The sequence below is a fragment of the Acanthaster planci genome, linkage group LG01, assembly GCF_054643075.1.
Source record: "Acanthaster planci isolate LZ-2023a linkage group LG01, COTS_SCS, whole genome shotgun sequence".
Lineage (NCBI taxonomy): Eukaryota > Metazoa > Echinodermata > Asteroidea > Valvatida > Acanthasteridae > Acanthaster > Acanthaster planci.
This window is the reverse complement of record NC_141777.1, coordinates 33,061,536-33,074,667: the sequence shown is the minus strand read 5'-3', so window position 1 is coordinate 33,074,667 and position 13,132 is coordinate 33,061,536. Positions and strand designations below refer to the sequence as shown.

Genomic DNA, 13,132 nt, shown 5'->3' with positions numbered 1-13,132 from the left:
GAAATGCAGCAAGGTCACAGCATTTTTAATGAGAAAAATGAATTACATGTCTATAAAATTGCCAAGAATGAAAGCATCAGTTGACACAGGTTTTAAGTAACAGTAGGAGGCTCATGGCAAGTACTGAACAGCTGAATTAATATGTGCACATTGATCCAACCTGACCTACCAGTAGGCAAGATGAAGGGTGGAAATTAAAGGATTAAAAATGGATTAATATTCCCATGAACCGTGTGTTAGAGATGATGGTGATGATGAAGATACAAATTGTGACCTGATCTTAGTAAAGGGTAGATCAATGGAAGGGTAGGGCCTAGACCTGTATGATTTGCTTCAATTCTTCCTTGTTTAATAGAGATGCGTGTATGTATCATCTCCATCTAAAATCATTGAAACAATGAAATCATTGCAGCAATGATGGCTATTTTAAAATGCACATACCACAGTTATCTGGTGTTAATTCAATCTGAAAGGAATTTATCAGACCTCTCATTCCGTCAAGAGAAATTGTAGTGATAGAATCATCCTTTGACTGGCCAACAAAGGTAGCAGGAAGGAAAAATGGATGCTTCAAATGTTACTCATGTACGGAAGAGAAATGCAGGGGTACTTCCAGGAGAGAAGCCTGTGCATGCAGAGCAATTATTTCTGTCCAAACTCAGAAATCATTCCACCCTTTTTCTGCACAAGTCCCGCCCCCCCACAATCAATGCTGTCCTCAATGGCACACAAGTGTCACCGTGAGGACTTGGGTGAGGACTTGGGCCATGCGTTGCATGTTGATTGCATATGCAGTGTGCAGTTTATCCATTGCAAGCTGTGTAAACCCAACTACAAGAATGAGGTCAGCTTATCTGATTCCTCACAAGACAGTCTGAATCTCTGTACATGTAAAAATCACTGGGCTATATACGGCCAAGCACCTACTTGGTACATGTATAGATTCATGCAAATTCCCCATTGACATGATAGATACAGGTACAGCTAGTGTACATGTACATGTGCTGTATTCGGCCATAGCCAAGTACACGAACATGTACATGGCCCAAGAGTCTTCAATAGTCAAAGGCAACAATCACAACTTTCTCTTAGCTCAGTTTATATTTTTTTTTCTATTTTCAGAAAATTAGAATTCACACTTTGCATATTCTGACACTAAAAACACTTCAGACAGTGAGACTGAACAACTGACCACACAGTGTAAGTTGTTGGTTTTTGTGAGGGGGGGCTGACCAGATACATTTAGATGTCTCTAAATGTATTCATAAAAACTTCTTCCATTCCATTGTTTCTTTTGAAGTATTTCTCTTGAGTTTCCCCTGTTGACTCAACACCCTAAACAGATCTACCCTTTTTAAGTTACAGGTCACAATTATACTCACTCCTGTGCTTTCCTGCAAGCAGTGCAAATAAAAACAAAGTAATAAAACAGGAAGAACAAAAACTCAATAGAGTCAGAAACAAGTCAAAATGAAGAAAACAGACCCCCGTCCTTGCATCCTGAAGTTGTCCAATGATTTCCTCTCTTGGCTGAGAAATCCCGGGCTGGTTTCCCTGTGAACAAATTTACATTTGTTTCTACAGGATCAATCTTAGTTCAAACTTTCACTATACTTCAGCAACCTGTCAATGATATATATATCACAAATGGTAAGTGACAGGAACATAAAACGTGTACAGAATTTTAAGAAATATCACTCTGCGCAAGTCAATTTTGTCAGCAACTTGACAAATGACCCGTGCATAGGGGCCAATTTCTTAATTAATCAAATGCTATTAATCCCATCCCCGACAATGCAGGCTCGCTTTTATGAGATAATGGCCGATCCATGCGTACATTTGCATGTAGGTCCCCTGACCTACTCCTAGGTTTTTAGAGGAATTACCACTGTGATTTACAATCTGCCTCAATATGCATACAAAGTACTTGTACATACTGTACATGTACACACACTGTACATGCTGAAACCCAGCATACAGTGTACTGTATATGATGACTACTTCCACGTGCATTAATACATAGTGCACATTATAACAACACCTGATCACAGACGTGTAAGATACTACTTTTATACAGCATGTACATGAAATACATGTACATGTACATGTGCGTGCGTGCTATATATGCTTCAAACCTTTGGTATGTTTAGTACATTTTGGTCTTCGTTAACATACATGTACATGTACATTACCGATACATGCACATGTTTACAATCAAACTTAATTTTGAAGTTGTGTGACTACATCTGTAAGGAGGATCTACTCAATTTCAGCTGACATTAAGTATTCACCTTAAATTGTAAATTCAAAGCGAAAACAGTTCCTATTAATATCACACATTGTTGGTTATTTTGCAATATTGGCAATCACTTAAAAACAAAGTAGAACCCCAGTTTTTTAATTTTCACCCCACAACCACAAAAGACCCAATCAAAATACACACTAGGACTACAAGTCAGCAATCATACAAGAAGGAACATTAATGGAAATTCTACGTAAGGAGAGCGACTAGCTGCATCAAAATCCACTCTCCGACAACAGCAGATGGAGATTTACAGATTGTGCTGTGCGAGATAACATCTTGACAGAACTCTGCATACAGATTCCCTGGACAGATGTCAAAGCTCAGGACGGCTTATAAGAGGTGAAGAAACACATCAATAAGATGAGATCCCAGTAGAACCGGTACATGTACATACCCTTGCTTATTGGTGCAGCATGGCCATGCAAACATTTCTGCAAAGAGTTCTAGAAAGCATGCCAAAAAACACCCAACAAGGTACCATTTTTGGCTTTGAAAATTCTTAAATCATTGAAATGAAAGACTTTTGATAAAAACAGATTTTAAATCAGGCTACATGAAGTACATCTGCAAACACATCATTGGAAATCCTATAACACTTGAAATTTGAATGATGCATTGTTGCCATGGTGACTTACCATTTCCTCTTTTAATGAGCTTGGGCTGACCCAGTTCCACATAGAAGTTCTCCTCCTTTTCGTATTCTTCATCATCGATGATGGTGACCTCAATAAACTTCCTGCACAGACACACAAGCAGGAAACAGGTTTAAGGAAACTTTAATGGACAAAAAAGATAAAAGGTTCTCATTTTAAGAGCATTCACAATATACACTTAAAGAGAGGATTTCAGTAAACTGTTTGAAGAGTTGCTTATAACAGTACATGTACACTACTTGATCTAAAACAGGCAACATACATGTAAATGTGCGTACATTTTTAGCCTTATAAAACTGCTACACGTACATGTACATGTATGTACGTGTACATGTACATGCATGGATATAGTATGTATGTACATGTTTCACCAATTTGATTCACTTCCCTAGGCGAAAGCCTCCTAAAATACATAATGTACATGTACATGTACATGCACGCTGTACAAGTACTGTACGTAAGACAGTCCTCAAGGCTGATCAATGATAACATTCAGGGGAAGCAGCCTGCGAGTGATTCTATAAATATGCTGCATGTAAATAAATTCACTGATGTTTGTTTCTTATTATGATCTTGCTGGCAAGTGATCTACAGTGTGGAACATCGAGAGGGCAAATAAACAAACGTCACTATCAGCTACACACAGACTTTCAAGAGACAGACATGTACATGTGTGTAATAACTGGGTAGGCATTCACCGCCTGAAGGGGACAATTTCTTTTGTTAGGCAAATTTAGACCGAGTTGTGGGGACATTTCTGTGTCCCCACAAAATACATGTAGGTGAAATACTGAGTGAACATGTACATGTGAGTCCCCACAACCATGGAACAAGAATGGGGTACATGTAGCTCATATATTCAAGTACCCACGAATTGCTGCCTCAAAAAAATACCAAAACAAAAAGTGTGGCAGTTACCCAATTTCACAAAAAGTCACAAAAATAAACACAGCTTTATGAAACTCCATAAATGCAAGGCCGTGATGATGGGATCCGTGTGTTTAACATGCCACGCAAGTGGGATTACCGTATGTGGAAGACAAATTGAACTTGATGTTGTGGCGGGCTGTATCTGTTTTCTGTCTGGTACAGAGCACAATCAAGGTTGATGGGTTTACTGCGCTAGCATCCTGGCTGGAATCACACTAATTGGAAAGGATTCACGTGAAAAAGTCTCCTGTCAATGAAGGATGTGATCCTAAAGGCAACAGGAGTTACCCACCACTTTACTGGCAAGACAACAATTTTTAAAAGGAGCAGTGCCTACTCCAAGCTGGAGCTTTCACAAGTGGGTACATACTACATGTACAATGTACAATGTACATGAATGTACGTACATGTACCATACCAGCATAAGCGAGATGCACTAACAATGTGTACACAGACTTCTAGTCTTACATGCTTCTGTTGAACATGTCAATTCAAACTCAGCTATTCAGATCTGCTCAGAGTTGAAGTGCACCCCCAAGCGGCAAAAGAAAGACAGATGGCGGGAAGTTTTCCAAACGGGTTCTTGCACGCGTTTTTTTGTGTATGCAAAGACCATACATTAAGGAATAAATTTGTTACACATGCTCAGCGTGCTCCCTGTCAAACGCGCCATTGGTACCATTATAAACACACGCTTATGCGAGAGTACCCAAAACACGCCCTCTTTTGTTGCGTTTGGAGCAGATTGCTGTAAGTTAAGCATACTGAATAAATTTCTGCTGCAAACAAGCACATACTTACACATGTACATGTACCCCTGGTATGTGTAAAAGAAAACGATGAGCCAGTTCGGTATTTACAAAAGCCAAGGTCTTTCAGGAATGAAGCACGTGCGAGTCAGCATAAAGCTGCGCTAATAGGACAAACTTTTGCGCGCGTGCGAAACTATTCCTCAACAGCCCTGCACTGGGTGTGAGCTGTTTGAATACTGAACTGGCTCATTAATGTACATGTGAGCTGTTCGAATACTCAACTGGCTCATTAATGTACCGGTACATGTACATGTAAGTTTTATCACGATCATACGCCGTACATGTAAATACTGCAACATATACAGTATACTCTTGCATTTTACAAAGCACAAGTAAGCAATGCAGACAAATTTATAGTAATCCCATAATCACATCTGATGGTGCTGGGCCACTGACATTAGCAACAAACGACCTTCTCAAAGATGAAAGTTTCATCGAGGCATCAATGAATATGACGTTAGAGAAGATCATTGGAGATACGGTATCACTCCAACCAGATTCCATTATTAGCCATGCACGCTCATATCCTTCCAGTCTCGTTCCAATCGAGCGGTGGCAATGCACAAGGACAACTCTAATCTGTACAGTGTGTGCTTTCCTTTAACTTCATCTGTCTCAACGCTGTGTTTTTTTTCCCTTTCAGATGCTTATGGATCCATACATGGATGAAGTTTACTTACATGTATAACTAACATGTTCTGTGCAACTATCTATGGTACTAACTTGCCTTAAATATAAGAAAACCATCTTTTCTTGGAGGGAGTTCATCTCGATGAAGACTTCCCTTTTTCAAAGATTTCATTTTTTCCACCCTCTTCCTGACAGATTTATGACAACTGCTACTGGGGGGTCATTGTTAAAGAAGGAGACACATTTCATCAGGAAGGGGAAAGGGGGTTGGGCTTCTGGTTCAAACTGTGAACCCAAAACTACCGAGTATGCGATTTCTGCCTCGGACGACAATTACATACATGTAGTTTGCTCGTACATGTAACTACACATATGCGACTTTGCATTGTATTAAAAAGGTGCCAAAATTCCCTTAAAACGGCACACCAGAAATTTAAAATCAGGTTAAATGGAACACAGAGGCACATAATTTATAGAAACCACATACATTTCCTGGATCCCTTACACATGTACTGGTAATTACACATGTAAGTCCTTCAGAACAAAATTTCATTCAAATCAAATTCTTTTGTCTACTGTAATGATACCACAATAAAAAATGAACTGGCTTAAGAGCCTATAAATCTGTCATGCACAGATACCGGTATGTGTACATGTACCAGTGTCTTTCAAGGAAGCTCTTACAATGTGATACTGAATCTCTCTGAGCGTGATGACCGTGACTTTCATGTTTTGGATCACAAATATGAAAGCATATTCCAGTAGGATATCTAGCATAAGTGTCATGTACTTGTATTATTTCAAAAACACACACAATGGAAAGCTGCCTGTGGGAGGAGTACGGGTAAATATTCACAGGTATTGGTGACGGGGCACTGCATGAACATGTTTACGACAAGAGGTAGGATCCAGGGGACTTGCAATGAGATCTTGGGGATTGTCACACATCGCATCCAAAATGATATTCCTCCATTACAGAGTGAGAGCTGCTCAAGGTGACCCCTTGATACGTCATAGCACTACGTAAATGTAGATGGGAAAACTGGATTGGGGGCAATATATGTACTAGACTCTATGGATTATTCAACACTCCTGAATACAGCAGTTGCACACTGTACACATGAATCTTACCATTCCTGTAAGCATCAATGAGTTGATTGCAAACATACATGTACATGTACCGTACGGGTGCACATACTCGTATGTGTAGATCTGTCAAGGGAACTGCAATGTACACATAAATGTATACAAAACAGGAAATAAAACAAAGAATTCAACAACAGAAACAAGTCTGCACATACATGTACCGTACACGCACATATTGTGCGTTATCAGTAGGGCCTATATGATGTGTTATCACAGTTGACTTATGAAATGCAAGTAATTAATGCAGAACAATATGAACTTCTTTTCTACATGTACATGCCATACATGTACGTACATTTACGGTACATGTTTACATGTATACATGTTAATTTTACTCACACGTGTACAATGGCACTTGTGCATAAATGTACAACTACCGATACACATACATGTACCAGCACATGTACATGTATGTGCATAAACCCTAACAGTCCTCAATTCTCCAATTTCAATGTACAGTATGTAACCTCACACCCTTGGGGGTTAATGATGAATTCATCATTTCTGAGCAATAATCAATTCTATGTTGTATCTGAATGCACAATTACAGTCGCTAAACTTTAATTAATAAAGGACTGTTTTTCAAGCCCACCGCTGCACCAGAGCAATTAATTACAGCTGCGGAGGCTTTTATGGGACATTCTGATTGAGGTTTGTATCTTTCATTAATTGGTAGTGGAATAACTGCTATACACTGTGCCTTCCTATTAACTGGCTGGATATTTCCATGTACATTTACATGTACCGCTACGTAACTACATTGCATTGACTGTCAAATTTAAAACAATACATCTACTCTTAAGAATCATTGTCACACAGCAAAAGCAAAACACCTCTGCAGTAAAAAACTGCCTAGTACATACATGTATGTACCACATGGATCTATATTTTATTACCGGAATGTAGGTACTTGAAGGCCTTTTTAAACTTTGGCTGTATGGTTTCAACACTTCTAGATTTTATATTGTGTCTCCGAAGCTACACCTCACAGACCAACGACAGTGAGGGCAAGACTGTGATTGAACAAAAGAGGGTCATTTTTACACACCACATGGGCAACTGCTACCTAAAACCCCGGGATACTTTATTGGGCGCTTCTACCCTAACCCCTGGGATACTTCATTCAGCGTTACTACCCTATCCCCTGGGATACTTTATCGGGGCACTGCTACCTAACCCCTGGGATACTTTCAGAAATTATTTGGTGCACTGCTCAACACCATGGAAATGGGGTTGGGGCAAACAGTGGCAAACTTATCTGCCAAACATTATTTTGCGCAATTTGTTACACATCTCCTAATAAAGTTTTAAAGTTTTATTTGTTTTATTACCAGCACTGATTTGAGATGGAACTGCACAGAAGTTGATGTTAGAAAAAATATCAAATGTCACTGTTGACCTTTTTAAAAGTTACCGGTGCAAGTTAATTTGATTTGACATATTTTTCTCAAGTTTGTTGGAAAAAGCACCAGGAACTGTTCTCAAACACGAAGCAAAAGGAACTTGAAGCTACATGTACATGTATACATATAAACACTAGAGATTAAAGATCTTTGCATGTAAAATAACTTCAAACTAAAGATACCATTCAGTCCCCAGGTATTTGAGGTATTTTGAAGGTGCAAGAGGAATATGGATGACAGCGGAAGTGATGAAGTTCTGATCTATTGATAGCACAATCTTATTTTTGAAAACATCAAAAAGAAAGACTTTGGAGGATTTTGGAGGATTGAGGGTGAATGGCAAAATAAGTGCATGGCTGATTGCGAAGGATGCCATGCATGATGGTCCTGGATTAGACCATGTGTCATTTCGCACTGCCTCAACATACAAAATGTAATCACAGGAATTGCCGAAGGATTTTGAAGGACTGATGAGGCAGTAGGCACACCTCCAAGTAAAATTTTCAAGACATTTTGGAGGATTGAGGCAGAGTGCAATTTTTATGTCGAAATCAGAGGATATTGGATGATTGAGGATGGTTCCTCGTAAAAAGGCCTGGGGGCTAGAGTTAAAGGCTATTCAAATCTAGAAGCTTTTTGAATGATTTAATGTCTTTTCGTTTACAATATACATGTATGCACTACCCTTTCAAGTCCCATACCTCAAAAATACTGTACATGTACATGTACATCAAAACGTATTTGAGAAGCTCTGAAGAATTGAACAAACTGAAGAGAAAAGGTTACAATCAAAACGTGTGTGTTCAATTCTATAAACAACACAACAGATTCAGCCTCCTTCAAATAAAAATCGAAGGCTCCCATGATGCATATGCAGTGGATGTGCAAGAAATAAACCTGGGCGAATTCAATCAGCCTAGTTAAATTAATCTGCAGGGGTAAAGGTGAGAGAATTTGCAATCTTGAACAGGGGGCTGCCTGCGTTCTGCAAGAACCTCACAGCACTGCCGGGACACCTCAATCTTGCTTATAGATTCGGCAGATGCAGATAATGAGATTGCCAATATTGGCAACGGTGTTTGGGCGTGAGGGTTGGGGATATGGGTAGGGGAGTAAAGTGAGTCCATGTACCTGGGTGATCGTGGAGACACTGTCTGGATCACCCTAATTGTTTTATTAGTGACAATCTACGATGCTACTTTTCTTTCAATTTCCTGAAAATGCATTCATGTTTATATGGTTTTAATATGTTAAATTGCATTGACTTCTTTAACAAATAATCTCCACAAAAGGCTTTAGTTAAAATTTTACAAGCATATCAATTTATAGAAACTGAAAAATTGCTTGACCTGAAATAGATATATGCCCAAAATTGATCTGTCATATCTGAAAATCTAAAAGACATCATTAAGCTCTTGTGGTCTGCAGTTCAACGCAAGGAAGAAAACATCCACTTCAGCAAGCTTTTAGTTTACTTTTTCATTCTGCCCCTTCAGGCATCACGTCCTAAAATGAAAGAAAAGCAAAACTAGTTGGAATTTCAGAGAAATGGATCTCTGGCTCAGATTTCAAACACTGCTCTTCATTGCTGTAGTACATGTTTAATACATACATGTACATGTAAATATGCATGTGCCCAGGCAAATCATGTGGCACAGACATCTGGACACTGGTGCACGCATCAACTGAAATGAGTTTGTTATAAAGTGATGTACATGTAGCTGCAATGGATTTTCTTAGACACAATTTTTCTGCAAACATATACATGTACATGTACTTTTCTTCATCATGAACCCAGAAGTTACTGTACCAGGTATACTCACTAAAATCTTTCTGAGAAAGGAATGATTGCTTACTGATTTTTATATACTTACACAACAATGAATCACCAAGGGAGAGACAATTTAGACCAGCAAAATATTTTAAAAGTGCAGGAGTCCTTTAGCGCTAACCAATGCAAAATTGAGGTTTTCTTCCTGGGATGACATCACAAATATGGAAATTTACAGGTACTCATTAGCATAAAAACCAAAAAAGCGGCAACAAACTCCGAGGTAAATGTAGTGGAACGCATGTGGTGAAACAAACACTGAACAGGAAGTTAACTCATGAGACACAAAGGTGAATTTTGGAGGTTTGTACTAAACATTTTCCATTGCAGCTAAATGTACCCTTGACACATAATGTATATTGTACCAATTACATGTATGTGTATTACTGTGTTTCCTTTAATTGTCCTGTCTATGGATATTTGGACATTTGTTTTTAAGATACCGGTATGGCGGTACATGTAAATATATACATCTATGTCTCCATCAAAAATTCTGCAGTCTGCAACCGACTCCTGGTATTCAAATTGTACCTAAATACATGTACTCCTCGTATATACATGTAGACTCACTCTCTGCAGCCACTGATCCATTTCTTCAAAATTCATTGTCTACAAGCCCACGCAAAATGACTCACTGAGCCCACCTTTCTGTAGTCTGAGCACAGTTATTCTGCCTTTACCCCTCAAACGATTGAGAGAGATCACAACTACATGTATATCGAGATAACGTATCCCAAGATGTACTATTTGAATATGTATGCACCAATGTTGCTGACGGCAGTGTACGTGCAACAAGCATTCATTCAGGTAGGGTGGGATGGTACCTGTATGCACATATGGTATGTCTGCATTAATTTAAACACCTGCACATATTGACTTCAAGTGATTTAGGTTTTGCTACTGGCCTGCCAGCAAAACGTAAATAACCCAGGTTTCAATCTCACATTCATTCTGACGGTGTGCACAAAATTGAATTGATAGTGGAGGAATTGGGGACTGTTCGGGTCAATAGCAGCCTCGGTATGGCAAATAATTTCTTGAGACATCTCATTTGAGCTGAGTGTTGCTGTGAACTTTTTCCTACCATCTTAATCTAATAGTCTGGTGACTGCGATTAGGGTGATATCTGTATCATCTCCTAAGCTTTAGAGAAAAAAGACATGATCACAACAACTACTGTGCAGAAAGAAACCATTTTTCATTACAGTAAAGCTGCCTTTTGTGGAAACTTGCAGTAGCACCTCAGGAGACAAAGAATTCACTGTTGCATTCTCTGTTGAGAGGCTGGTGGAAGAAAAAGATTATGAAGAGCTTCAATCTTTGAAGATACCGGTACATTGACCGGTACACATCTTAAAGCAAAGTTAATGAGGTCTTTATGATTAACTGTATAAAGCTGCAAGAACTACATGTACACAGATATATGTTTACTACAGGTTACACAATGTAATATCAAATCCTGGTTTGTTTAATACACTTAATTTGTTTTACTTAATTTTCACGGCTGTATGTATACAAGCATCTCATTGAACCCCTCTGTAGACATGTTAGAAAAAATTTTTATCCTTCTGAAGAAAATCAAGATTTGAAATAGTGGTAGGATTATTTTTTTTCCCTACAAGCACACAACAAAATACAATCCCCCAAGCACAAGTCCGACAGCCAATAGAAGGTGTGGACTATTGACAGAGGACGCTGCAAGCAGTCTCCTCCTGAACCAGGAGGAGGGTGCAACCAAAATAATTTATGCTAACTGCCTGTGGAATACGTGTACCTGTACATGTACATTACATGTACACATCCTCACAGCAACAAGGCAGCATTATTTACAGGTGCAGTGATCAATTAACTTCACTGCGGATCCAATCAATACAGAACAACCCACGTTAATTACAGGTTCATCTACTGTAACTAAAAAAAGTCCATTTTTTTTTCCACTGTGTGCTTTGCATTTAATTGGACTGGCCAAAAACCACCAAACACCTGTACTTACTCTGCACTTAGCGTAACAGGCCCAATGAGTTGAGCCAAACCATGGAGGAATGACCAAACCCACAAGTACATATATACTGCCAACTTTATTCGCAAGTTACTTACGAATCTGAGACTATGCAAATATACACATACCAACATGGGAGTCTACACCTCACAGTAAGGAGTAATTTTTTTGGTCATTTACCAGCTACATGTACATGTTCTCATACATGTTTCTTCATTGCCTACACACTGAGCATCAGTCAATAAAGTTACAGGGGAAAATGAAATTAAACACATTCTACTGAAACACGTTACATGAATGTTATTTGCTTATTTTGTCAGTCTGGGGAAAAATACCCTATAAAATCATGATTGACGAGAGTTGTAAAACAGAAAATGACTGTGAAAAAGAAAATGTATGTGTAAATACATGTACATACATGTACATACACTAGCAGATGCAAACTTTGCAAAGTCAGGAATTATACATGTATGTACAACTCAGTGTTTAATTATACAAGTATATTTGTCAAGCCAAACTTTACCAAGTAAAATCCTGACCAGTAAACTCATAAGCCAATCTGAAGTATGGCCGACACAGCAGGAGGGCACTACATATTTGGTTTGGGTTACACCTCAATTTGCTCAAAATTACACACTTCAAATACCGGTAGCACACTCGTATTGCGTCTGCCATACTTCATATATACATGTATGTATGCTAATTGACACGTTCTAGGGTTTTTTATCATTTCAAAGTTTGCTCTTCTGAGTGTCACAGTTTGAACATGTATGTACTGGTAACCGTACAGTGAATGTTGAAATAATTTATGCGAGCACACATACGTGTAAATGTAAGATCTTTTGGAAAGAACATTGGTATTTATGGCTATGTGGTACATTTAGCATGTACATGTACCTCTAAGTGCAGTTCTAGACATGGTGAATCGATGATAGATGCACAACTTAACATGGACTGCTAGCATATAAATATACACGGTAAATGGGCTGGGGCCCTCGTCAATCACAAGTTTTGTTTAAATAGCAACAGTGGGCTATAAATGATGCTATCATTAGGCTGGTCAACAATCTTGAGTTCAGCCAGTTACATGCAGCCATTACAATGGGAAATGGAAAATACTTTATTTAGCTAAGCGAATAGTTTTTCCACAAATGAAACACATTCCTGGGCTAATATAATTGCTGATTTTTCAAGGCAAACTCGATATACATGTAGTGCGTACATGTACGCGTCAATGTCAACCTGAAAGTGTAAAACAACCTTCTTGAACTGCATTTATAGGATCAATCGTGTGCTTTGTGAAGGGCTACGAGGGCAGCATTCCAGTTTGTATGTGAGGTGTATGAGGTCTGATCAGAGTGCAGTACGACAAGGCCAGCTTTCAAAAATGTGGGTTTTACATATCAGCAAGATATCTGTAACT

At 38.8% G+C, this 13,132-nt stretch overlaps 1 protein-coding gene across 3 annotated transcripts in view; it reads right to left on the bottom strand.

Moving 5' to 3' along the window:
• The window catches only part of LOC110986339 (sodium/calcium exchanger 1-like), an 83,264-nt gene that overhangs the window by 18,710 nt on the left and 51,422 nt on the right, over positions 1-13,132 (bottom strand). For 2 of the 3 annotated variants that reach the window (XM_022248127.2, XM_022248128.2), the window contains exons 3-4: positions 2,941-3,041; positions 1,486-1,554 (exon numbers count right to left, since the gene is read on the bottom strand). In XM_022248127.2, coding sequence (XP_022103819.1) covers positions 1,486-1,554; positions 2,941-3,041 — 170 coding nt within the window. The remainder of the gene's footprint in view (positions 1-1,485; positions 1,555-2,940; positions 3,042-13,132) is intronic. The other variant, XM_022248129.2, reaches the window with a different exon arrangement.